This window comes from Dasypus novemcinctus, chromosome 23, assembly GCF_030445035.2.
Source record: "Dasypus novemcinctus isolate mDasNov1 chromosome 23, mDasNov1.1.hap2, whole genome shotgun sequence".
NCBI lineage: Eukaryota > Metazoa > Chordata > Mammalia > Cingulata > Dasypodidae > Dasypus > Dasypus novemcinctus.
Window position 1 is genome coordinate 19,347,017 of NC_080695.1, and position 27,207 is coordinate 19,374,223.

General features: G+C 39.5%; 1 protein-coding gene across 11 annotated transcripts in view; it reads left to right on the forward strand.

Annotated features, from left to right (window-relative positions):
* Positions 1 to 21,189, forward strand: part of GTF2I (general transcription factor IIi) — a 111,451-nt gene extending 90,262 nt beyond the window's left edge. For 6 of the 11 annotated variants that reach the window (XM_004455642.5, XM_004455644.5, XM_004455645.5 and 3 more), the window contains 18 exons: positions 1,558 to 1,741; positions 3,322 to 3,380; positions 5,154 to 5,225; positions 6,162 to 6,345; positions 6,983 to 7,041; positions 7,465 to 7,539; positions 10,118 to 10,219; positions 10,968 to 11,033; positions 11,297 to 11,480; positions 13,211 to 13,266; positions 13,676 to 13,756; positions 14,583 to 14,666; positions 15,019 to 15,202; positions 16,731 to 16,759; positions 18,484 to 18,528; positions 18,896 to 18,937; positions 19,420 to 19,495; positions 20,045 to 21,189. In XM_004455642.5, coding sequence (XP_004455699.2) covers positions 1,558 to 1,741; positions 3,322 to 3,380; positions 5,154 to 5,225; positions 6,162 to 6,345; positions 6,983 to 7,041; positions 7,465 to 7,539; positions 10,118 to 10,219; positions 10,968 to 11,033; positions 11,297 to 11,480; positions 13,211 to 13,266; positions 13,676 to 13,756; positions 14,583 to 14,666; positions 15,019 to 15,202; positions 16,731 to 16,759; positions 18,484 to 18,528; positions 18,896 to 18,937; positions 19,420 to 19,478 — 1,565 coding nt within the window. In that variant the 3' untranslated portion in view covers positions 19,479 to 19,495; positions 20,045 to 21,189. The remainder of the gene's footprint in view (positions 1 to 1,557; positions 1,742 to 3,321; positions 3,381 to 5,153; positions 5,226 to 6,161; positions 6,346 to 6,982; positions 7,042 to 7,464; positions 7,540 to 10,117; positions 10,220 to 10,967; positions 11,034 to 11,296; positions 11,481 to 13,210; positions 13,267 to 13,675; positions 13,757 to 14,582; positions 14,667 to 15,018; positions 15,203 to 16,730; positions 16,760 to 18,483; positions 18,529 to 18,895; positions 18,938 to 19,419; positions 19,496 to 20,044) is intronic. The other 5 variants (XM_058285954.2, XM_012524128.4, XM_058285955.2 and 2 more) reach the window with 1 other exon arrangement.
* The last annotated feature ends 6,018 nt before the right edge of the window (positions 21,190 to 27,207 follow it).

The window sequence follows — 27,207 nt, forward strand, 5'->3', positions numbered from 1 at the left end:
ACCATGTTCCTTGCTTGTATCAATGTGTTCTATATTTGATCAATGAACTTTTTTTTAACCATCAGATTGTAAAATATTTAAATGTATCATACAGAGTGAAAGAGAAATTCATATATCACTGGTGATTGTGTAAAATGTTTGAATATTTCATATAACAGCACTCTTTGAAGGTGGTTTCAGAGCAGGGATGTGATATCATGTTTATATTAATTAAAAATTTACAGCTATTCAGATAGCACAATGATTGCTCCCAAATAACCATTAGTGATCATTAAGATTTTTCCAAATTTCTTCTTTTTCTCCTATTGACTGGAATGTTATAAAGCAGATCCCAGGTATCTTGTCATTTTATTCCTCCAGTTACATCCCTGAAAAATGTGGATACTTTCTTACATAGGTACAACATCACACCCAAGAAAACTAACAGTTTATTCGTATCACCTAATTACCTAATCCTTAATTACGGTTACACATTCATCTGAAAAAAATCTTGAGTAACATCCAAACAAGGTCCATGCATTAACTTTGAGTGCCACTATGGTTTTTGCATCTCTTTTCATCTAAAACAGGCTCTGCTTTTATTTCCCATTTCATGTATTTGTTGCAGAAAATTATTTCCTTTTAAAATGGCACATTCATGAAGATTTAACAGGTAAGAGTAAAGAATGTTCATCTCGTTGTACATGAAAGGATCACCTAAAATGAGTGCGTGTGCAGCAGCCAAAACAAGAGGAACATTATAGTCATGAAGTACCTACTTGGAAAAAGCTGTCACAGTGTGTTTGAAAATTAGTGTTTAAGCCATGTTATTGACTGTCTGCTATGATTTTCTCACCCTCATTTCTACCCAAGGATATTGAGAAACGCGTTTTTCTTTTAATAATTTATATCTGTTAAGATTCTCTTGGGGGAAATGGACTTGGCCCAGTGTTTAGGGCGTCCATCTACCACATGGGAGGTCTGCAGTTCAAACCCCAGGCCTTCTTGACCTGTGTGGAGCTGGCCCATGTGCAGTGCTGATGCGCGCAAGGAGTGCTGTGCCACTTGGGTGTCCCCCGCGTAGGAGAGCCCCACGCGCAAGGAGTGCACCCCATAAGGAGAGCTGCCCAGCGCAAAAGAAAGTGCAGCCTGCCTAAGAATGGCGCCACCCACATGGAGAACTGACACAAGATGACGCAATAAAAAGAGACACAGATTCCCGTGCCGCTGACAACAACAAGCGGATACAGAAACAAGATGCAGCACATAGACACAGAGAACAGACAACCGGGTGGGGCGGGGGGAGAGAAATAAATAAATAAAAATCTTTATTAAAAAAAAAAAAAGATTCTCTTGGAATGAGGCAACTAGCTCTTGATCATGGAATATTTATGCATCTGTTTATTCAAATTAGCAACTCCAGTATTGCTGTTTTCCATCTATTCCAATAGTTGGTGACATGCTAGCAGAGTATACCTTGCCTTTTTTTTTTAATTTAATATATTTATTGCTTTGGATTGTGTTAAAATATGATTTCAACAGGAACTTATTCTGTTGAATTGCTTTTATTTTGTTCAGCTGAAGCCTTGGGGAGCACTGAAGCCAAGGCTGTACCTTACCAGAAATTTGAGGCACATCCTAATGATCTCTATGTGGAAGGTTTACCAGAAAACATTCCTTTTAGAAGTCCATCATGGTATGGAATTCCAAGACTGGAAAAAATCATTCAAGTGGGCAATCGAATTAAATTTGTTATTAAAAGGTAAGATTACAATCTATAGAAATCAATTTAATATATTCCCTAGGACAAGATTAACCTGAATAGAGAAAACTGTGTGTGATAGGTGTGTAGATATACTTTCTACATAATTATAATGTAAATCTATATCTGTTCTAATTTAAAAATAAAGAAATAAACTTGATAAAGGTGGACCTTATACTCTTTCTTAGTAGGACTGACTTCTCCATATTTAAAATGAAGGTGTTGCATTTAGATTCATTTACTTCTTTATTGAACAAATATTTATTTACCACCAGGCATCATATGTTCAAAATTCATCCAACAGGATCTCTATCCTTGGGAGGCTTATTACAAAGATAAATGCAATAAAGCGTTCCTGGGCACTTATTGGGGTGGGGGGTAAGTAAAAAATGCACATCGCTTAGTTATGCTTGCAAAGTAGAGAAAAGATCTTGCAAATAAAGGAAATATAAGCAGGGGCAGGGGTGTAATTGACAAATTGTGCTAGAATGTTCACATACCCAAACCATTCCATGTGAAATGAGAGCTGATGTGTGGGCATGGAATGACTGTAAATGAGGTATACAGTCTCATGGTATACCTTGTGACTACAAAAGCAGTAGAAGTCATTAAAAGGCTTCAAAGCAGATTTCTCTTAAATCCGATTTGCCTTTTAGAAAGATTATTCTGGCTTGAGTTGGAAGGATAGCAAAATGGATAATTTGAAGACAGGGATTGGGAATAAGGCTTATCTTAGTACTAGCAGAAATGTTGACAGGACAAAATCCATCCTACTTGCTTACTGATGAGAAGTGGTGAGGATGTGTATGTGTGTTGGAGCTAAGAGTCTAAGGGAATGGAAATGTTTAGGATGACCTTAATATTTCTAGTTGTATTGTGGTATAGTTCACCTATTTAGAAACAGAAAGTTGATGGGAAACGGACTTTGGCCCAGTGGTTAGGGCGTCCGTCTACCATATGGGAGGTCCGCGGTTCAAACCCCGGGCCTCCTTGACCCGTGTGGAGCTGGCTATGTGCAGTGCTGATGCACGCAAGGAGTGCCGTGCCACACAAGGGTGTCCCCCGCGTGGGGGAGCCCCACGCACAAGGAGTGCGCCTGTGAGGAAAGCCGCCCAGCGTGAAAAGAAAGTGCAGCCTGCCCAGGAATGGCACCGCCCACACTTCCTGTGCCGCTGATGACAACAGAAGCGGACAAAGAAACAAGACGCAGCAAATAGACACCAAGAACTGACAACCAGGGGAGGGGGGGGAATTAAATAAATAAATAAATCTTTAAAAAAAAAAAAAAGAAACAGAAAGTTGAACTGGTTTGGAGGAAAAGCAACCTAGTTCAGTTTTATACAATTAAACTTAAAAAACCTTTGTGGACATCCATATGGAAATGTCCAGTAATTGGAGATCTGAATTTGAAAATTTTGTGATAGCATCCTTTCTAATTTAAAAATAAGCTATAATCACTAGAATGATTCTCTTCACTGTAAATGAAGACAATGATCCATATTTAAAATAATTAGCAGTGCACAGCTGTGCAAGGAAGACCTTTATGCATTCCTAAATCAATATGTACCCAATTTTTACAGACCAGAACTTCTGACTCACAGTACAACTGAAGTTACTCAGCCAAGAACAAATACACCAGGTAAGATAGTTTTGAAATCCTTTTTTAAACTATGGAACCCCTCCCTCTTTCCTCTCCCCTCCAAAATCTTTTGTGGAAGCTTAATACAGACACTCCTGGATTTATCAGTATTAACATATGTACCTTTGAAGGAACTCAAAGCCTTTTAAGTTTAGGGCTGTACTATTAGAAATATAATGTAAACCCCAAATTGGAGCCATGAATCATATATATAATTTAAAAATTTCTAGTAGCCACATTAAGAAAGAAATAGGTGAAATGACTTTTAATCATGTATTTGGTTTAACCTAATATATCAACAATATTAACCTAATTTATAATCACTATAAATTACTAGTGCTATATTTTACTTATTTTTTTCAAGAACCAGTAAATCGGCATACCTTTCAATGTGAAACAACATTGTATGGTTTGCCAGTGAGCAGGAATTAGACTTTTATTAGGCTTATTGAAATAATAGACTACATGAGAAAAGAATTTTGGCAGTCATTATCACCAAAAATATATCCTTAATTTTTGGTATGGCACTGGAATCAGTAACAGATGTTTGCTTAAGGTGAAGTACACTTTGCCCTCAGTCTTACAGAAGAAATAAGGTCATATGTGAGAAAGTTGTGGAGCTAACCAAGCAATTCAGCTGTGAAGGGGAAGAATGGGGAGTTACTGACTTCTTCTGTTGGAGTAACAAATGGGAGAGAAGGAAGTATAGGGTGAGGCAGAAGAGGAAACTAATCAGAAAGTTAGTAAAAACTACCTTTACCTTGGAGAGGAGAGTCTAGATATCTTTAGTAGTTACCATTCAAACTTGGATTATACTAGAGTTATTTCCTGAGGCTGATTTGGCTGAACAACCTGGAATCCAGAGGGGAAAGGCAACTCATTCTTTTAAGTAAAAGAAATGTTACAAGATTTCCTGAAGCCACCAAACTTTAGCAGTATTTCCAGAGCTTCTCCAACGTTTCCAGTGCATTTGTTTGCAAACAGATCGTTTCCACACTTGAGTAATTCTCCCGCTCTCTGCCCTTTTCCTCTTACCCTTCTTTCCTTATCCAATCATCCTCAGTTGTCTCCAAGTCTACCTCTATTTTTTCAATGTCCAGAATCCAAGTGACATTGTACATGTCTTTTACAATAGCCTATATATTTTTATGTTACTGCATTTAAAAGGTAATGTAATAAAATAAAACAAAAATAGAGCAAAGAGAGAGAGAAAACAAGCATACAAAAATGGTAATGGAATAGGAAAATAAACCAGAGTGTAAGTTCTGAGTCATGTTGAGTGACATCTCCCTAACCCTTCACCATTTATTTCTAATAGGAAAAGTTGCTTTGATTAGTGAAGTTTTTGCTTTGTGTGGATTTCTAGGCACATAGCAGTTAGAAAACAAATGAAAATGAACCTACTGTAGTCGAACTTGGCACAGGAGTCCTGGAGTCTGGTGCAAGTGTAAAACTAAGCCCTGATTAGGACTCCCTGATGTGTTTCTATTTGAAAACCACTAATTTAGGGCAGTCTTTCATATTAACTAGTTTTCCTTTATTTTCAATGTGAACTTAAATTTACATTCTGTCTCTCTACATTTCTTCTGATAATTTGACAAGTGCAGGAAATTATTACTTTCCTAAGATCCCAAATTTTTGTTTTTAACAACATTGAATTAAGAGCATCACTGGAAATAAGGGTATCTACATTCTGTCCCCTAAGTCCAATCTGATTTTGTGTTATCAGTACCAGTAAGAAAATCATTAATTAAATTTATTTTTACCTTGCAGTCAAAGAAGATTGGAATGTAAGAATTACGAAGCTACGCAAGCAAGTGGAAGAGATTTTTAATTTGAAATTTGGTAAGTAAAATACAGTGGTTATGTCTTAATATAAAATCATTAAAAAGCCATGTTATGTCCCAAATGAATTATAGATATCTAAGACCTAAAGAAGGAAGGTCACAGAAACTGGGTTTTTGTTCTTTTCTTGTTACTGAACTTGCTGCTTATTAAATTGAGCAAGTTACTTTTTTCTCTCTTACATTCAGTTTTCTCAATTGTCAAAATGGGAGAGGAAGGGAGGAGTTGGGATAAATCTCAGTTCCACTGTCTATACTTCTAATCTGGCTAACACCGGTATGGCAAATAGGTTTCATCATTTGTTTCAACTTAGATTTGTTGACAGCGGTTTCCTGGAGCGCTGTCTTGAGAAGGATTCTGAGGAGGCTCAGCAAGAAAGAGTGTTTCAGTTGATTGGGTGTATCTGTCATGGAAAAGGAAGTAAGGAGTGGGGAGTGATAGCAGTATTCCTGGGGCTTTCCTATTCATTATTTTCATATCTGATATTGACCATTTTTTGTCCCAGATCAGGAAACTTAAATACTTGGCCTCTGATCTCTCTAACTTAATGAGTTGGGTTTTTTTAGATGGATCATATACAAGTCATATTTTTCAACAGCGAATTTTGCATCTAGATGACCATAATTCAAAGGCTGGGTAGTTGCCATTTCAGTGTGAAATGGCTTTAGTTTGTTTCTGCCCAGAGTAAAGAGATAATTTGACTAATAACGTTCCTGTTGATTTGAAGTGTTTAAATGTTCCTCATAAAAGTACACATTTTTTAGGCTGTTCAATTTTGCACAATTATACTTAGCAAAATGCCTTCAATATTAAGTGAATATTGCTAGATTGTAGGGAACTATTATATATCATGTTTGAGAATACAGAAAACTAATATTAAAGGATGTTTTGTGTAAAGGTTTACATTCCACAAGATATGTTCTCTTATACTTTCAGCTCAAGCTCTTGGACTCACAGAGGCAGTAAAAGTACCATACCCTGTGTTTGAATCAAATCCTGAGTTCCTTTATGTAGAAGGCTTGCCAGAAGGAATTCCCTTTCGGAGCCCTACCTGGTTTGGAATTCCACGACTTGAAAGAATTGTGCGTGGGAGTAATAAAATCAAGTTTGTTGTTAAAAAGTAAGTTCTATTTGCCAATGTAGTTGTTTGTAGAAATTTAATTTAAAAAAAAAAAAAAAGCTCTATTTAATATTTTTTCTTGCTAGAGCTTTTCTGTAGCTATGGATGAAGTCCTAGATGGAAAAGCAAGCTCTGAGTTGTGGTTCTTGCATTGTCCATTGCCTCTGCAAATCCTCAGCCTGTACTAGATTTTCCTCAGCCTGTACTAGATTTTCTTCATCAGTACAGTGAGAATAGTAGCATTCATTTGCCTCATAATGGTGTTTTTCAGTTAGTTTAGAGACGTTGAGATAACTAGCTCTAAGAATCCCTTGAGATTTTTAACTCCATTACTGCTGATTAATTTTGAGAGCCTAGTGAATTTCAGTGATTGAGTTTCTTATCTCTGTTTCTGCAGAATTTCAGTAGTTCAATAACCTAAACTTTAATGGTATTTACTTTTCATTAAAGAAGTCACTCTGCATAAAATCACTTAGCAGATACTGTTAGAAAAGTAAAGTCAGCGTTTTTGTCCCTAATGATATAAATTTTTGTTGCATTACATGACCTTATAAGAGATAATGATCATGAACATTTTTACTAGCTGTGAATATCAGGATTGCATTGGCTCCTCTGACTTTCTTGGTTTTCTTTTTAGACCTGAACTAGTTGTTTCCTATTTGCCTCCTGGAATGGCTAGTAAAATAAACACTAAAGGTAAGATATTTTGTATACTCTTTATTATACCTAAGTGCATATATAAAACAATCTTTATCAACTTTACACAAATCATACTGAGTCATTGGCCATTATCTTTGTGGGGCGTTCAGGTGATTGTTGTTTTTTTTTTTTTTTACTTTTCAAGGTTTTTTTATTTAATGGACCTCTGGTGTTTTTTGTTTTTTTGTTTTTTTTAACATTTCATTGAAAATTTCATGTTTGCAATCCTCCTTCATTCATGTTTCCACAGCTTTGTTGAGACTCATGTGGAGGATTACACTACCAGTTTAATTCTTCAGGTTTCTTTGAAAAGAGCCAAACTGTATGAATTTTAATACTCTGCTTTTATAAAGCATCCCCTTCTGGTTTTGTTTTTATTCTTTCACAATATTCAAAAGTAATCATGTGCTTGCTTTACAGCATTGCAGTCCCCGAAAAGACCACGAAGCCCTGGGAGCAATTCAAAGGTTCCAGAAATTGAGGTCACTGTGGAAGGTAAAGCCATCTGTAATGTGTTTCTGTTACTGGTCCTCAGTCCTGTAGCTCACTGGTTATATTTTATGTAGGTGCATATGCAAGTGAGTTTTTACAAAAACCAGATAGCTTTGTGTGATAAAGCTAAATTTCCAAATGTTTCTAATTAAAAGGTTAACCAGTTAACCCAGTGTTCATGGAGCATGTTGTAAAGTGCTGCAGAAAATGCCTTATATGCTTTTCTTTCCTAATATTCAAGGATGCGGAAAGGCACATGTGGAACTCTTTCTCATCTCCTTTTTTTTTCCCCCTTCCTCCCTACTCTTTTCAGGTAAGAACATTTCAGGGTGGTTTAAATAGCAGTACCCTGTATATTAAATTAGTTCCTACTAAATAAATCCTCAAGTTTTCGTCCAGTTTTGTTCATTCTCCTCAGGTCTGCAGGATTCTCATCTTTTCAGATTTACATTATTAAAGTACTTTACACAATATTATAGATCATCTTTAACCATCTATTAGGGATATTTCTTCCTGTCCATTAATGCAAGAGGAAGTGATAATTTCATTAGGATAATTGTTTTTTGTTTCAATTTAAGAGTTTCTAGTTTTGATACTTAAATGGAGCATTAGTCCCCATTTAGTTATCTTGTGTACACAGAGAACCTCCTGTGAAAAGCTAACAGGCATCCTTGTACAATTTATTGACATTGTTTACTACTTTAATCATTTGTGCTCAAAATTTCCAAGAATTAAATAAAACTGTTTCAAATCTTTCACTTCCCCCCTTTTGGATAAGATCTGAGAGAATGATTTCTCATCAACAAGGCGCCATCCCTTTTCTGAATAAGTACATAAATAATTGAGAAATTCATGGGCTCTTGGATGTAGTAGACAGACAAAGACAGTTAGGAACCAGATGGACCTGCTCTGGGCCTGTATCCATAGAGATTTGAACAATGATGTGGGACTACAGTAAAAGGATTAACTCTGAGGCCAATGGAATCTATATAGAGAAGACTACATTTAAATGATACTTTTGTGGAAGAGTAGAATTTCATCTGGCAGATATACAGAAAGGCCACTCCTTAATGAGGGAGTAGCTTGAGCAAAAGAGCTATGTAAATGAAGTACAAGTAGTGTCGTGTTCTAGGGAACATAATTTTGTATCTTGTTCCAACCATGCTTGGTTACTCAGTTACAAAATCATGATAGTGGACTGTACTGATTTACTCTGTGGGGATACAAGCGCCAGGTAAACCAGACTGCCAGAGTCAGCTATTCCAGACATTTTGTTTTTATCACTATACTATCTTAAAAAGCTGTTGTGGTGTATTCAGAAGTTTTGAAATAATTAAAGACTAGAATTGTTGCATCTGACGTTTTATAGGAATGTCACATAGCTTTCACCTTCAAACACTACACTCATCAGATACCTGCATAGACTTCTTAGGGACTCTTAGGTCACACATACCAAAGCTAAGTAGAGAAGGTAGGGGTGGCAGCATGCGTCCTGGGTATTTGCCTTCCCTGTCTTTAGCTCTGTGAATGATAAATTCTTTTGTGCAAATACGTCTGAGAGAGGCTTGTGTTTTGGTTAATAGTAAGGAGCCAGACTACATACGTTGGTAGTCCAGCTCCACCGCTTCCCAGCTCTGCAATCGTGGGCAAGTTAACATAGCTCCTCTGTACTCACTTTCTCTATCCATAAAAAAGAAATGATAATTCCTCCTTCATAAATTTTTTATGAAGAATAAATTAATTATACATATAATGTGCATGATACAGTGATTGGTATACATTGTTTGAAAGCATGTAATGTTTTTCTTTAAAAATTGTTCATCAATAAAAATCTTTCAGTCATAGGAAGTAGGAAGTTACTTTAGGTGAAAGCCTGGAGCCTTTATAAACGTTTCTGCAAATTGGGAAATTTCAGGTTTTGTTGTAAGAATGTTGGTTATTTTCCCAGGAATTAAAAGAAGTCAGTTGAAACTTAATTTCATGTTATTTTCCAACTATCTTGGCACTTTCGTTCATATCATTTTGTTTAAAATAGCTTACTTTGGATTTAAAGTGATGAGCTTATTTTTTAAGCATTAGTTATCTGTACATGTAAAGAGTCCAGGCATAGGGTTTATTAGAACAACTGCAGCTATCATTCATTTAATAGAAAACCTCACTTCTAAGTTGTACTACAAATTCAAAGAAATGATAAGTTAGAGCTCGCTAGGAAATCTGCATTGTGGAGAGTGAAGATATTACTACCCAGAGTTGTGATTCTTTTCAGGGACTGAAAGAAAAATGTAAGCAGACAGAGGTAACCCAAAAATTTGATAGCTCTCTTTCAGTGAGTAAAGTACTCCAGAGCAGCCATAAGTGGGAGGAAAAATGCCAGATTTACAGGGACAGAAGAAGAAAAATGGATTTAATTAGGAGTGCCCATTTTCATTGCAGAGTGCTTCTATACTTCTTAAACTGAGTTTTAAGCTTTCCAACAAAGGCTGGACTTAATGAGGGTGTCGTGAAGAAACCACAAGTGTTACTTAAGCATGGTTAAATAAATACATGGGTCAATCATGATTTCTTCTACTTTTTTCTTTAGGTCCTAATAACAACAATCCTCAAACATCAGCTGTTCGAACCCCTACCCAGACTAATGGTTCTAATGTTCCCTTTAAGCCCCGAGGAAGGGAGTTTTCCTTTGGTAAATATTCATATTTCTTGGTTTCATTGTTTTAAATAAAAGAAATAATCTTCATTTTACCATGTGAATTTTTTCTTTAATTTGATACGTTAGTGTATATTAGCTTTTTTTTTTCTTTTTTTAAATTAAAGTTAATAGATCACAAAGAACGTTACATTAAAAAACATATGAGGTTCCCATATAACACATCCCCCACCCCCCCCACCCCCATGTTAGCTTTTATAAGCCACAGGCTAAGAGCCAAACTGCGTAGTTCATATCCAGTGCTGCTACTTTATAAACTCTGTGGGTTTGGGCAAACTATTTAACCTCGTTGTACCTTAGTTTCCTTACCAGTAAAATGGGGATAGCATTACGTCCTACCTTATAGAGTTGTTGTGAGGATTATATATACTAAATCATTTTACATGTCTGACACATAGTAGACACTTAATTTTTTTTTGGATTTGAGTTTTAATTTAGATACAGATACAGATAGCTATATACATATATATAAATTTCAGTATATTTCATTTATTTATAGTCCCCATATTACTTATATTGTAAGGCATTTTATAGTTTATCAGGATTGGAGTAGATGTTCAGACATAACAATGTTAAAAGCTGCTGACGTTTTTATTTTTTACTTCTTAAAGTTGAAAATTAACCCCAGATACACAATAAAATAAGATGGAAAACCTCTGTCCCAGAGTGTATGTTGATTTGTAAGTATTCCAGACAACTTAACTGTCTTATATTTTACACACAGAGGCCTGGAATGCCAAAATCACGGACCTAAAACAGAAAGTTGAAAATCTTTTCAATGAAAAATGTGGTAAGTTTGTAATGAAATGTTATTATTGAACAATAACATAACTGTTTTTAATAGAAGGAAGGGAAGAGAGTTAATGTTTAACATTTAAAAATAACTATCACTGGAAAACTGTGAGTAAAAATTTCTAACATTGAAATGGATATGAATTTAGTAGGTGCAATAGTGTAATTTAATGCATTTTTAAATGAAAAGCACCAGCTAAGAAGTTATAAATGTAGTATTTAAGAGGTGTTTTATTTTATGTGTATGCCTGTGTTTTACAGGTGAAGCTCTTGGCCTTAAACAAGCTGTGAAAGTGCCATTTGCATTGTTTGAATCTTTCCCAGAAGACTTTTATGTGGAAGGCTTACCTGAGGGTGTGCCATTCCGAAGACCATCTACTTTTGGCATTCCAAGACTGGAGAAGATACTCAGAAACAAAGCCAAAATTAAATTCATCATTAAAAAGTAAAGTTGTTTGGGGTAGGAGGGGTGAGAAATAAAGAACAAGATTGCTCATGTGTTGACAGTTTTGTCATAGGGAGATGGTTTCATGGAGTTCATCTTTGTAGTAGAGCTACAAAGCTCTTTAAACTGTACTTTTGTGTATGTTTTAAATTTTTTCTAGTAATTTAGAATGGAAGGGAGAGCTCTGGCTTATCAGAAGGGATGTTAACTTGATATTGCTACATATTCCTACAGTCATGTTTTTTACAGGTTGATGATGCTGAAATCTAAGCCGTGTTGAGTTTTATTTATTCAAATGACTAGATATTTTTTATTTTTCTACTGCATTTTCTTGAACATCTATGAATTAGACTCACAGTTGAAATCGATGGGAATAATTGGAATTAATATATATTGATGCACAGTGGCTGTTTGAAATGAATGTTAGGTTTCCATTTGCTTGGTGTAAGACTTTTTTTTTCCCCAAAGATTTATCTCCCCCCCTTCCCCCCCGCCATTTCTCTGCTCTCTGTGTTCATTTGCTACATGTTCTTCTTTGTCCACTTGCGTTCTCATCAGGCAGCACTGGGGATCACTGTGTCTCTTTTTGTTGAGTCATCTTGCTGCATCAGCTCTCCATGTGTATTGCACCACTCCTGGGCGGGCTGTGGTTTCGTGTGGGGCAGCTCTCTTTGAGCGAGGGGCATCCTTACGCAAGGGCATCCCTGCGTGGGCAGGCACTCCTTGTGTGCAGCAGCATTGTATATGGGCCAGCTCACCACCTGAGCCAAGAGGCCCTGGGTATCAAACCCTTGGACCTCCTGTATGGTAGGCAGACGCTCTATCTGTTGAGCCACATCCACTTCCTAAGAATTTTCAGTCACCCAAAATTGCTGCCTTTGTATTTAGGCCAGGTCAGTAGAGGTTTATCAGTAGCTAAGACTTAACGCTTCCTAAAAGATTTTCACAGCCCATGTTATATTTCCATGCTATATACATGGGACTCTTCTTGTGACCATTCTTACATCTGTCACCGAGTCTTTTCCAGATATATTCTAACCATGGGAAGAAGAAGCCAGTAAGAGTTGGCAGGGAGTTAAAAATAGGCACAGGGTAGATAATAAAATCATAATTAGGGAAGCAGATTTGGCTCAACCAATAAAGCATTTGCCTACCACATGGGAGGTCCAGGGTTCAAACCTATGGCTGCCTGACCTGTGTGGTGAGCTGGCCCACATGCACTGCTGATGCATGCAAGGAGTGTCATGCCACACAGGGGTGTCCCCCACATAGGGGAGCACTATGTGCAAGGAATGCGCTCCATAAGGAGAGCTTCCCAGCGTGAAAAAAGTGCAGCCTGCCCAGGAGTGGTGCCGCGCACACAGAGAGCTGAAGCAGCAAGATGATGCAACAAAAAGAGACACAGATTCCCAGTGCTGCTGACAAGAATACAAGTGGACACAGAAGAACACACAGCAAATGGTCACAGAGAGCAGACAACTGCTAGGGGGTGGGGAGTGGGGGGCGGGTACTCAAGGAAGAGGAGAGAAATAAAACTAAAATCTTTAAAATAAATAATTAGAATTACAGTCTTCCTTTATTTGTCTCTTGAGGTAATTATGCTATCTTCTTCCATTACAAAGAATTTGACTATATACTTAGGAAATGTTACTGGATTTTAAATTTCATTCTCTAATTTCTAATATTAGAGTTTTACTAGCACACGTGTTTTTCTCTTTGTTCATTTGTAGGCCTGAAATGTTTGAGACAGCCATTAAGGAGAGCACCTCCTCTAAGAGCCCTCCAAGTGAGTGTCTTCACTGCAGAAACCAGGCTGTTACAAAGTCATTTCATAGTAGTGAGAGAAAAGGTTGTGTAAAGAGCAGCTGTTGAATTAAAACCAGGGAAAACTCATTCAAATTTGGGGTTATGACCAGTTCAGGATTTTCAGTTGTATAATAATTGAGTACCTCTATGTATATGGTGTTCTACTATGCACAACCAGGATGAGAATAAAAGTAGAGAACAGAGGCATCAAGAAGCTTAGTTTCTTAGTGGAATGACAAAACATGCCATGAAAAAAATAGTCGCAAACAAGGTTGGGTTAAAATGCTGTCTTATGAAGCCTGGGTCTTTAGAAACACAGCACTCCCTAGTTATTAAAGAAGATTTGACCACATTTTCTACAAACTCTAATCTTAAGTTTCTTTTTTAAGGAAAAATAAACTCATCACCCAATGTTAATACTACTGCATCAGGTGTTGAAGATCTTAACATCATTCAGGTGACAATTCCAGGTATGTTTTCTCTTGTCTTATCATGAGTTTGTGTTTTTGCTTTTTTGTTTTTTTGTGGGGTTTTTTCTTCTTCAGTTACAGGAATATATTCTAGTTATTCAGGAATGTCGAATATTCTGCACATTGTTACATAGTCCTTCCCAGCCCTGGCGGTGAATATTCTGCACATTGTTACATAGTCCTTCCCAGCCCTGGCAGAAGTAACCAAATATATCACCCTATGAAATTCTGTCTAAACAACTCTAGGCAGCTAATGGGTTTAGTATGATCTAAAACATGTTGTTACCCAAATATCTATTGTGTCCTTTACAAAAATCTGTATGAAACAATGTCTTTTATAAGGATAAAGTTGTAGCATATAATTTCAGTGTAAGAATTTTAAACAATTTCGAACTTGATTAGTCTATAATGCTTAACTACTCCAACAACATAAACATAACCTGAGTTATACAAACTTCCTAAAACTTACTTGGAATTAAAAGGGAATTATCACAACCCATAAAAATATATTTTAAAAAATATAAGTGTGGGTTAGGGGGAAAATACACCAAATGTAAGATAAGTACTACAGTTATAGTAATATTTTGATGATGCTCTTGCATAGTTTATAACAAATGTTTCACAGCAATGCAAAGTGGTGGTGGTGGGGTGATGTATGGGACCCCTATATGATGTTATGCACGTTTATTTTGTAAGTTCACAACTGTTACTATATACTTATTGTTTATGTATGTTCATGTATGACTGATATACTTCAATAGAATAATACAAGTAAAAAGAAGAAAAAAGTAAATTACTACATTTGAGTTTTTATAAACTTTTTTAGACGACGATAATGAGAGACTGTCAAAAGTTGAAAAAGCTAGACAGCTAAGGGAACAAGTGAATGACCTCTTCAGTCGAAAATTCGGTAAGCTTTGTGTTTGCAATAAGCAAGGAAATTTTGTTTCAATAAGATGTTCTCAGTAGATTATCCCCAAATATAGTTGGAGTTTCCTTAAAAAAGAAACAACAAAAAAGTATTTTGCTTTTGCGGAAGATTTTTAATAAAGTATTTTTTAAATAGGCTGTACTCTGATGATGAGTATCAAAGTTAATAAAATTAAGATTCATGTTTTATTTAAGTTTCTTTGAAGCATAGAAAAACTTTAATTTACAGTAGATATGGTCTTTCTTTAAAATAAATGCTGATCATAGGCTTTTGAGATACTTCCTAAGATGATAAGTTAATCTCTGCTTTTCTGATATTTCTCTCATCACAGGTGAAGCAATTGGTATGGGTTTCCCTGTGAAAGTTCCCTACAGGAAAATCACAATTAACCCTGGCTGTGTGGTGGTTGATGGCATGCCCCCAGGAGTGTCATTCAAAGCCCCCAGTTACTTGGAAATCAGCTCCATGAGAAGAATCTTAGATTCTGCAGAGTTTATCAAATTCACAGTCATTAGGTAAGTGAGGCTAATTCATTTTTCAAAAAAAAAAACAGTTGTAGACAGTAGTATAATCCCCACATATTTATTATATAATAAAGATAATTGATTAACTACTATAATGTAAATTTCTCCTCCCTGAGCTGACTCTTAATCCTCCAGTGTTTATGACATTTGTTGGCAAACCATGGCCTAAAGACCAAATGCACCTTGGCCCCCTGTAAAATTTCATTGTAATGGTGTCAACCCATTTGTTTATTTATTATCTATGGTTGCTTTCACTTTACAGTGGTGTGGTTGAGTAGTTGCGAAGCCAGAACTATTTACTATCTGATCCTTTAAAGAAAAATTTTGCTGATTCCTCTCAAGTCAGACAGGGATTTGATCCCTCATCAGCCATTTGTTGTTAGCCAAGTCACTTCTGTCTCCTTTTCTGTACATTCCGGATAATTGTTCATTTGTCAGCATCAGTATTCCTCGGCCCCAGGGTGAGAATGATGATTATATTTCCTCTCAGAGCATTATGAGAATTTTGGGTTTGTTTTTTGTTTGTTTGTTTGTTTTTTAAGATTTCTTTATTATTTGTTTAATCCCCCCCTCCCCCCGGTTGTCTGTTCTCTATGTCTATTTGCTGCGGCTTGTTTCTTTGTCCGCTTCTGTTGTCGTCAGCGGCACGGGAAGTGTGGGCGGCGCCATTCCTCGGCAGGCTGCTCCCTCCTTCGCGCTGGGCGGCTCTCCTTATGGGCGCACTCCTTGCGCGTGGGGCTCCCCTACGCGGGGGACACCCCTGCGTGGCGCGGCACTCCTTGCACGCATCAGCACCGTGCATGGGCCAGCTCCACATGGGTCAAGGAGGCCCGGGGTTTGAACCGCGGACCTCCCATGTGGTAGACGGACACCCTAACCACTAGGCCAAGTCCATTTCCCAAGAATTTTGGTATTAATAGGTGCTTGTCACAATAAGTATTCAGCATATGTCCTCTTTTCCATTCACCTAAGCAAAAATCTTATCTCTTTTCCAACCTCCCTCCCACAACTTAGCTATCTCTAAATCTAACCTGTTAGCTCATTGTCAGGTTCCCACTGTCTCTAGTACAAATCAATTAGAACTGACCCTCTGCAATCTCTTTATACTTTAGTCCACTTTCTGAAGGTTTTTTCTCATCTTCCCACTATCATTTATTTTCTTCCAACCCCCTTTCACTAAAAATCCCATATTTTTATCCCACTTTACCACTGGCCATTCTTTGTATCATTTCAGTGGTCTGGCAAAAAGTCTTCTTTCATGAAGCTATTTAACTGTAATTTCTGTTTTCTGTGCAACAGTTTTTTTGTTTCCCTTCATCTTGGCCATAGAGTTTTATAACAGTGTTCCATATTAGGTATTCATATCTTGTCCATAAGATTATAAGGTATAATAACATTTCTTATTTAGCAACATAAATGATAGGGATTAATTGTCAGTTGAATAAAGTGAATATACACATAAATCCTTGCAGAATAAAAATAAATTGATATATTTTTAACAGTTTGTTTCTCTCTTTAGACCCTTTCCAGGCCTTGTGATTAATAACCGTGAGTATTTCATGAAATCTTTTCTTTTCTCATGTGTCTGTCTCATTTCTAAAAGTATAATATGTTACTTCACTGATAGCAAAAACCATGCAGTCATTGTTCTTTTTTTAGCACCTGGTATAAAGCAACAGTCATATCCTAGATGTAATATTGGGCAAGTTTCTTCTTGACTTTATAATCTTCAGTCATAAAATAGTAATGATAAGATTACCAAATGAGGGGAGAAGGATTTTAGAGCATTTTAAATGACTTAGTATGTGTAAAGAACCTGAAATGGATTGGCAAGCTTTGGCCTATATTTTTATAAATTGTTTTTGGAATACAACTATACACACTTGCCATCTACATTGACAAAACAAGTCTATAGACTTTGGAAAAGTAAGCCACTCCATTTCATGTTCTGAGGTTTTCGTGTCCATTGTGCAGCAGAGCCTTGTGAGTTATTGATTTGTCCCTTGATCTGGGAAATTATGCTGTCGTTCTTTCTGTTTCACAGTATTAACCCTATTCTTTAGCCTTCACTCTTCAGTAGCATGAATTAAATCTCTTCTGCCTCAACATTTGGGTTCTACTTTCTCAATAAATTTATTAATTTGCTCGTACTGCAAAGCATGAGTTCATTTTTTTATAGATTGTATTTTCACTGTGTCTTCTGTCTTTGTAAGTATGTCAGTATCTGGAAATATCCAAAAAAAAGGGATACACTTTGCTTTACAGATATGTGATCAGTTGTGACTTCATTTTTAAACATGGTAGGGAACTTTGTAATTTTAAAAATTCCATGATTTATTTTATATTTTAAACTTTTTATTTTTTAAATACTATCCATTTTCTGTGCACTTGAGCATAGCTTGTATACAGCATGCTCCTTGAATTCTTAGTACTGTGAAGTATATTTCCTACATGCAAGGATATTCATTACGTATGCACCCTAAGTGCAGTTACCAAGTTTAAAAAATTTTACATTTATATAAAGCTTAGAGTCTATAGTCCTTTTTTTTTTTTTTTTTTTTTTTTTTCCCATTTGTCCCAGTGATGTCCTTTTCAGCCTTCTCTCGTTCTCTTGGTAGATCCTATCCAGGACCACATTTTGCCTTTAGTTGTCATTGTCTCTGTAGTTATTCTTTTTTTTTTTTTTTTCCTTTGAATTTTGGGGTAACAGGTAACATATACTTAACATTAACTTTGCCATCTCATCCATTCCTGCACATAGCTATTTGTGGGATTAATCACATTCACAATATTGTAATACCTTCACCACCTCCATTACTAAAACTTTCCCTTCTCCCCAGTCACCCTATTGCCCATTATGCTTTAACTCCCCATTCCTCCTATCCCCCACCCCTGGCAGCCTGTACTCTTAATTTCTGTTTCTGTGAATTTACACCATGGTAATTCTTTTCTTTGAATCTTTTTGTTAATCCCAATGCATCTGCTTTGTAAATTTTACTTCCATTTTAAGCCTACCTGGCCCCTGACTTTGTTTAAAATGCTAAATTTTATTTCAATTCATGTGTAGTAGTCTATAGCATATTTCTCTGGTAATTACTACTGATCTATGATTTTGATGGGATCTCCAAAACACTGCATGTTCATCCCGTTCTTGGTCATAAGGAAAATACTGCTGTGGCAAGGTTGGCAGAGCATCAGAATAGAGAATGTATGTAAAAATGATTTTCAAATGTCACGTCTTACCTTATTAAACTAATTTGCCTTCCTTACAGAGTTGGTGGACCAGAGTGAGTCAGAAGGCCCAGCAGTGATACAAGGTAAATGAAACAGAGTGAAACAGAAATATTCCCACCTGCACAATAGACAGGATCACGTCCACTCATGTCGCCTCACCTGCTGATGATATCTGCCAAGCTTTTAGGAGCTTTAGCTCCCTGGCATGCACACACTTCTGTCTGGAAGTCTGTATAAAATCAAGCTGTAGGTCCCAATTGAGAACTGTAGGCCACAGGCCATTTGTTCCCACAGTCCCAGGTCAGGCGTAACATCCAGACCCCCAAGAGCAGCAATGCAGAGGAGCAAAGCTGGGGAGCTTTTCCCTTCTTCCCTTTAGACTCTGTATAAAGCCACATTTGAATGCTGTTAAAATAAATGTTAAAATAAGTCTTATGTGTTTCTCTTTAGAATCAGCTGAGCCAAGCCAGTTGGAGGTTCCGGCAACAGAAGGTAAGAAGTTATTCTGGTTGTAAAAGCTGAAGTTCCTTCAAGCTTTTATTATACAAAGGATTTTGCTTCAAAAATGGTTTAACTTTTTGTGATTGTTTTGTTCTTTTCTTTCTGGGTGAAGTGGGTTTGTAGTTTACAGCAAAACAAAACAGTTTGTTCAGAAGTGATTGCTGGGTTCTGTGAACCTTATTTCCCCCCAGATGATTTAATGAATTCTACACCAGTTGAATGACTCCTGTGCAACCTGGATAATGTGTGCCCATTAAATACATATGAATCTTAACTTTGAAAACTTAAGTAACAAGATGTAAGATTTATTGCTAGAGAAATTTTGCTCTCTTCCTGAAAATGTTATCATTTTTAGCATCTTGTTATTTTCATTTAATCTTAGTAAATAGTTTGTTATGAATGGGTTGGTTTATAATTGAACAAGTTTGCATTAATAATGCAATTACTTGGTACCCTTTTGTCTCTCTAAATAGAAGTAAAGGAGACTGATGGAAGCTCTCAGATCAAGCAAGAACCAGACCCAACGTGGTAGACCTCTTCCCTGCTAGGGTAAATCAGCTTCTTTGTCCGGAATGCCACGTAGTATTTGTTGACCTACCTGCATATTCATAAGCTAATACTATTCCCTGCCTCAGCTATAAAATAGCAGCCCCACCTTCAGGGGACGCAGAGAATCCATGTGTAAGCTTTTACTGGATGGTTTGAGCTAGAAGATAAAGTCAAAGATTTATCCTTGAGTGCCTATTGGTGTCTCAGTCTAAGATGTAAAAGTACTTTGTCTTAAAAGGAAAGTTTTTTCTCTATAGAGTAAACCTTGTCTTCACCATTGACATTCAGTAAGAGTCGGTATCATTAGAATGGCATTTTTTCCCCTAGTCATAATAGGATTTTCAGGGTCTGGTTCAACTATACAATCCATTGTACATCTTGCATAATTAAGTAACAAGTCTGATCCTATTTTCCAGATTTGTTAGGATTTCATATCATTTTATGAGTGCATTTGAATGCACGTAATTTTTTATTAAAATGTTTAAATTGTGATATTTGTGAATTTTTAAATTCATGTTAACCTGTTGCTTGTTTTCTCTCTTATTTTAGCTTAAAGTATCGGTGGTTGAGAAGAGCTTTTTGGACCTGTTACTGCCCCAAGCTGTGTAATATACTTGTATAACAGAAATACCTTCTATACAAACCTTTTTTTCTACTTTTAGATAGAAATGTCTACTTTTTCAGCAGTTCTGTGAATTGAATTAAAGAGCAGAGTGACTGTAGATTTGGAATGGCTGGTTTACTTTGGAATGTATTATAAGGATTTTACAGCAGTGCTGGAAAACGACAGGGAAAATGACAGGGATGAATCTCATCAGATTTTTTACGTATTCAGCAGAGCCTTCAGCTATGGTGTTTATTTTCCAATCAAGTGAAGATATCTCCTACTGGAACATCTCAGCTTCTGCAGTGAAGAAAACACCTGTGATAGTTCAGTTCTTTAGTTTTTCTATTTGAAAAATCATTTAAATGATTCTTTGTTCACAGCTCTCCTTAATGACTGAGTGAACAATTAGTATCTGTATATTTGACTAAACCTTTTCCTAAGCTTATCTATCATGGTTATATGTTTTTTTTTTTTTATCGTAATTAAAAAAAAAACCCATCTGGATCACCTAACAGTAAGAGGTCAGTATCTCAGCGTGTGGATTATAGGTGAATTACAGAAAACCTCTTCCACTTTTATTTTTGTCCAAATAAAATGCATGGTGTATCAGAAGTTTAAGATCAGGTATGAGTATTTGGGCAAGCTAAATGACACTACAGCCTCACTATCATGTAACCTATTGTGGCGTGGAATTCTTTGAAACAGCGTGCCAACTTTGATCAGGCTCAAGGGAGTTTCATTGCCTTCATTATTTTATAATTCTGCGTGTAACATTGAGGCTCCAGTGTGGGGTGTAAAGGGTCAATAAGCTAATTACGCACCTTCTGATGTCTTCGCCAGTTGTAGGAGAATCTTACCTGTGTTGAGATTTCACAAACAATAAGAGTTGTAAAATACCACCTATATGAAAAAGCCTAGAGTATGTGATGGCATAGAGTTTTCATTAGCTTATCACAATATTCACAATGGAGAATTATATTACATGGTAGCAAAGTAGGCATTTTTATGTGTTGCTTATATTTTACCTCAAATTAAACTGTAGATATAGGGTAATAAATAAAGTCCATCCATGCCTTTCACACACTAATTCATTTCTTTCTAAGGTGTTTTCATGGTTATGTCTGGGGAGATTTTGGGGTGGTATGGTGGTAAGCGGTAGTTTGCAGTGTCTCATAAGGACACCAGTGTTCATGGTGTTTGAGACTGTTTTTGTTCATCTAGTCAGAGCAGAGCTGGAACCCCCAATGTTTGATTTGTAACATGTCCTGAGGGAGCGGCTTATTTAGGATTCTGACGTCAGAAACCCCCTCCTGAAATACAGCACAACTGTAAAGCCCCTCCCACTAACAGCAGAACACACAGTGTATAGATTTCTTCTGGCTCTCAGCGTATCCCTTTGCCCCTCCTTTGTTTTACTAGCATGTATTCAGGGAAAGCAAAACTAATTTATTATTAACCTGCCAAATAAAACTGACGTGACAGTTGCTGTAATAGAATCTCATGGTTCCTTTTAGGGGCCCTTATAACTTAACACTATCATGCTGTCCTCACCTACACTTCCCATTCCAGCTGGTAAAAAGTCATATCCATTCAAAGGCTGATTTTAAAAGGACTTAACCTCTTGTGCATTAATCCTTTATTAAACTTCTTAAAGGGAAGTACTGGAGACTGAACCTGGGACCCTGTACATGGGAAGCAGGTGCTCAACCACTGAGCTACACCCGCTCCCCAAACTTTTTTTTTCTAATAACAGTTTTATGGGATCACAGATACGTGTAAATATATATAGTTAGAAGTATAGGTGGTAGTAGTAAGCATTTATTTAAAATCATCTCATATCTGCCCAGTGGATCAGTTTTTGTGCTCTTGATCTGCTACATCTTCCTCCTGGTAACTTAAAGTTACAGAGTGTTCTTTCCCATCCTGCATCTTCTCTAAACTAAAGAGGTCCAGTTCCTTCAGGAAATGCTGAACCTCAGGCCACAGGGTGCTGTTGCTGTTTCTGTCTTCTAGAAGAGTGGTGGAGGGATTGGATTACTAATTCTTGCTAACTTGTTGACTTCTCCTGAAACCTTACCATGTCCCAGTCTGCTGCCTGCAGTTGGTTATCTCTTAGTAGATTCCCCTATGACCGCATAGTTTTCTTAACAAATTACCTGTTTACCATCAATGGCAAATTAGCCCTGGGATCAAAGCCAAGGGTTAATTAAAAATGGATGGCAGTGGCACGCTGACCTCTTAGCCAAGGCCCAGTAACAGTCTACAAGAAGCAGCCTTTAGCTACCTGCCTTAACGAACAAAACTGCCCTGGAGCCACCTCCGCCCTTCAGGAGGGAGGAAAAGGAAGAGCCTCCAGGGCTCTGTTAAGTACACAGCTGGATCAGAAATCTTTCTTTGCCTCTCCCATTTAGTATACCAAGCAGCCAGTGCTCATAAGGCCACCATTTTTAGCAGTTAAGACAAAGTAAGATATCTTTATGTTTTAATTGTGTTAAATCATCTATGTGTGAAGTGAGTTTTGGTTTACTTCCTATGCCCTCAGGTGTCATGCTGAAATTCTTTGGGGTCTTTATAGCTAAGGAAGTAAAGATTCCTTGGTTAAGTGGTTGTCCCAGCCTTATTCAGAGGTTTAGGGGACAGGGCTTAAATGAGGTCTGTAGCCCTCAGTGTCCCAAGGATGGTGCTAAAGTAGGCAACAAGTTATCTTTTGAAGTAGGTTGGTTATTCTTCCATCTGCATTTCCTACTTTTGCCTTTTTTCTCCATTGGTAAGATTGACCAGACTGTTCCAGTTTCCAGTAAGATCCCAACCCCTAGTCTAAATAAATTGAAGGAGCTCAGCTGGCTTAGCTTACCAAATTGGCATCTTTTGGAAGTACACTCTTGGGAACTTGTCCTTCTGAATGGAAACACTAGTGTCTGGACTTTTTTTTTGTTTGTTTTGTTTTCCTTTCTGATTGTGTCACTGTCTTTTAGGTGCATTGCTTTGCCACACACAGGGGCCTGGCGCCACACAGGTCTAGGACGTCTTTTTTTTTTTTTTTTTTAACCAGGAGTGCCTGGGGATTGAACCCAGTTCCTCCATATGGCAAGCGGGAGCTCAACTGCTTGAGCCAAAGTCACTTCCCTGGACTCTTTCTGAAGATGTGGAAGAGTTATTTCAGTGTCCCAATGATGGGCAGGAAAGGGGGGCTGGATTTTAGGAATAGAGATAACATGGAGGCCACTTGGTAGCAACTCTTCCCCTGTGCTTACCTGACCTATGAAGCCAGTAGGGTGGCCGCAAATATCTTTATTTGGTAAGGGATTCAGCACCTTCCTATAATGCCAAGCTTGGCTGGAAGGCAGAATTGAGAGTAGCTTACTGCTGGTTGTGGAACTTGATATTTTCTAACAGTCTGGTGGCCTGATGACAAGCAAATAGGACATGACCCTCACCTGACTGCTCCAGAGGAGCTTCTTACTCCAAGAACTGTGTTTTAAAACAGCGAAAACATAACCTGTCCTGTTTCCTCAGCTCCCCATGGTCTATAGTTAACAATCAGGTTAGTTTCCACCTTACCTACCCTCGGTCCCAACCCTCCTTCCCCACTCGGCACCTCCACCACACATACCTTCTGGTTTTGAGGAAGTGTCTGGAAAGTTTGCTGAAAGCAAAGTATGATACAACACCCATTTGTAAAGATACTTGTTTCTTGCCTCATTTCCTCCTCTGAAGCAAGAGTAGATGGGGGGAAGGGGCGGAGGCCATTTTGTAGCATCAACTCCCAGCATGATCTCAAAGTTGTTCGTTTGAAGCCTACCAGTGCCTCATTCTATAAAGCAGTAATGACCCTTCTCAGAAATTGGCCTTGGGAGGAACCAAGGGGATCGGATGTGGTGAGAAGCTGTTCCATCACTCTTGAGCAGAAGACAATTCAGTAGACTAAAGGGGCAAGAGGAGGCCACCTCTCAGAAGTTAAAATATCACAGGTTATAAAATCTGGATAAACCTTCGAAGAATCTATTGAATTTGTTATGTAGTTCTTGTTGAGATTGTTATCACCCCTATTTTGAATAATCAGCATCCTCCTGGAGAAGTTCTTGAAATAGAACATTATGTGCAAGTTTACAAGAAGACAAGCTCAGAGCAGGGGGCCCATAGTGTGTTTTTATGAAGGTGTAGCAAGCGCTGAAAGTGCTGAGGCCAGCAAGAGTTTCTGTTGACATTCAGGGTACACTGGGGGTGCGGGTGGGGGGGGTGTTCCTCGTGCTCCCTGTGAGGCCCTGTGATCCAGCCCCTTTGTTGTACTCCCTTGTCACCTTGACTGACCCTGCTTCTGCAAGCCCCATGTGCCCTCGTTTCTCCTCCGCTGGGATCTTCACCGGGAAGCAACCCAGGCTCCTAGCTTCCAGCAAGCCCACCCTGACCAGCTGCCCTGCCCTGGAGGAGATGGTGATACGAAGCTGCCCAGCTCAGCCCTGGAGAGAGGACCTGAGCGTGATTTCCTCGTTACTAAAATAGTAATTGTCAAGTTTAAACCACTACAACCCCCCTGCAGTGACGATGTGCAGCTTTCTTCTGTGAGGTGTCAGAGCCCAGTCAGGAGAGTGTCGACTATTAGTGGGGCTGGCAGAACCGGAACAGGCCAATTCCTGGGTGCTCCCCAGCAGCCAGTGTGGAAGGAGCAGTTGGGCTGCTGGCTTGGAGAGGTCCCAAGTGTCAAGTGTGTGTGGAGGCCTCCGTTGCTGCCGCTCAGGCTGCAATGCAATGGTGGAAAAGCTACAGTAAGCTCCAAACTCGTTCCATCTCCATAACCTGGACCCACGATCCCATCTCAAAAGCCCTTGGCGTAATCCAGCAGAGCTGTCCCTGCTCCAGGCCAGGGTCTGCACGGGCCCACCCAGTTCTCCCGTGATCACCAACAGACAACATGAGCCTTCCCCACAGTCCAGCCATGACGTCCCAGCAGCCTGGAGTCCTTGCTCATTCATGGGCTGTTTTTCTTCAGCAAAGCCCGGTTTAAACAGCAAGAAACCACCCTGACAGAACTTACCTCCCGTCTTTGTGCTCCACTGCCCCTCGGAGTTGGCTCTGCCCAGTGAACGTCTAAGTGATGTCACTTTGCATCTAGGTGATGCTAACTGACAGCCAACAGTGGGCCAGTGAAGCGTATGACCTCATTTAATCCTCAGAGCCGCCCCAATTAGTGCCATTTGACAGATGAGACCCGAGACATGGGGGGATTGAGTTAACTTGCTGAGGGGCACACAACTAGGAAGTGGGGTGCCAGTGTTCCATCAGGTCTGTGGGAGTCGGGCTCCAGGTCGAGGTGCCTTCGGCCCCAGCAGCCTGTGGGCGGCGCCCAGCACTGGGCACAGCCCTCCTGCAAGCCAAGGGCTTGCTCGGACTCTGCTCAGTGCCCAGGCCTGGAGCCCTCCTTCCCTGGCACTTGGCCAAGCGCTGGATGGCAGTGTCATGAGGCGTGGGGAAAAGTGAATTCCCGCAGTGTCCTGAGGGGAGGGTCAAGGCCCCCAACACGGGCAGAGCCCGCTCCAAGTCTGATTTTACTGAGAAAAGAAGACTCGGGGGCCCTTGGGGAGCAGAGTCAGTATGGAGACACCTTCCACGAGCGCCTTAGCCCCAGGTTCCCAGAGAGCTAGTGTCAGAGCCAAGTGGCTCTGAGGCCCCATCCTACTGCCTTAGGCACGGGGCGTGAACTGGCATTGGGCAGTTGGGCATTCCTTGCTTGAGGGGCAGCAGGAGTGGTTTAGGTTAGACCTGAAAAACCATAGTGAGCAAATTTGTGCTAACCCTGGAGACCCCCAGACACCCTGTCCTGATCGAAGGACCCACTACTGCCTGGGCCTGCCACCAACGCCTCTCCACACACATTTCCACAGGCCCAGCCCATAGGACAAGCCGAGTGTCCTGAGGGTGGCGGAGGTGGCCCCTGGAGAGAGGCCAAGATCATGGGGCCAGATCAGGAAGTCCTGCCTCGCCCCCAGCCAGGTCTGATGTAAGCAGCTCTTTCCTCTGCCAGGCTCCTCCCCCGAGGGCCGCCCTCACCAGGCCTTCACGCACGCAGGTGTCCACAGCAAGCGGGGAGCCCCGTGGCTGGGGGCTTGGGCTTGGGGCCGGCCTGCCTGGGCTCAAGCCTCAGCTCTGAATAGCCCCCAACTTACTAATCTCTCTCTGCCTCAGTTGTCCCACCTATAGCACCAATTTACAGACTCTTGTTCTTTTTCTTGAGGTGAAATTCACCAGAAAATGAACCATCTTAAAGTGAACAGTGATATTTAGTATGTTCACAAGGCTGCGCAGTCATCCCCACTATCTAGTTCTAGAACGTTCCATCACCCCCAAAGGAAACCCCATGCGCATTAGCAGTCACTTCCCTCTTCCTCCTCCCCCCGTTAGATGCATTTTGAGGATGAAATGTGATCATAAAGAAAAAGCACAGTAACGGTGCCTGATACAGGTAAGTCCTGTTATCACTCAAAGGGCAGGGGGAGGGCCAGCTCTGGGTGGTAGCGAACGTGATGTCTGCTTTATAAGAGTTTCAGTTAAGCTGTACATCTTCCTTCAGTTTATATTTCACAATAAAAACGGCTTTTAAAATTGTATCTCCCTACCCCCCCCCCAAATTTTTTAATCTTTCATCTAATCATTACCTCATTTCTGCTCATTCCTTTTTTTCTCTCCACTCATTAAACCAACTCCTGTGTCATCCTCACAAAAGGACGTGGGCCTGCTGGGAGGCCACTACAGGGAACACTGCGGAAGGCTTGTCTGCGCCTGCCTTTTGCTCCCCTGGCCGACAGGGCCTGGGTACCAGGTGCCGCGCAGTGTGTGGCCTGGACGGTGGCCTGGGGACTAAGCCCTCTGCGCCCGGCCTCGAGGCTCGGGACAGGGTGGCCTGGCCAGACTCTTACGCAAGAGTGGAAAGACCGCCAGGCCCAAGGGAAGGAAGTGCCCAGGGCCGGCGACCCCGCGCCCAGGACGCGCTCCTGCCCACTCCTCGCCCCTGCCCTCCACGGGCAGGGCCCAGGCGAGCCCCCTGCACGACCGGCTTCCGCGCTGGGACAGGAGAGAGCAGGGACAGCCACCTACAGCGAGGGGCTGG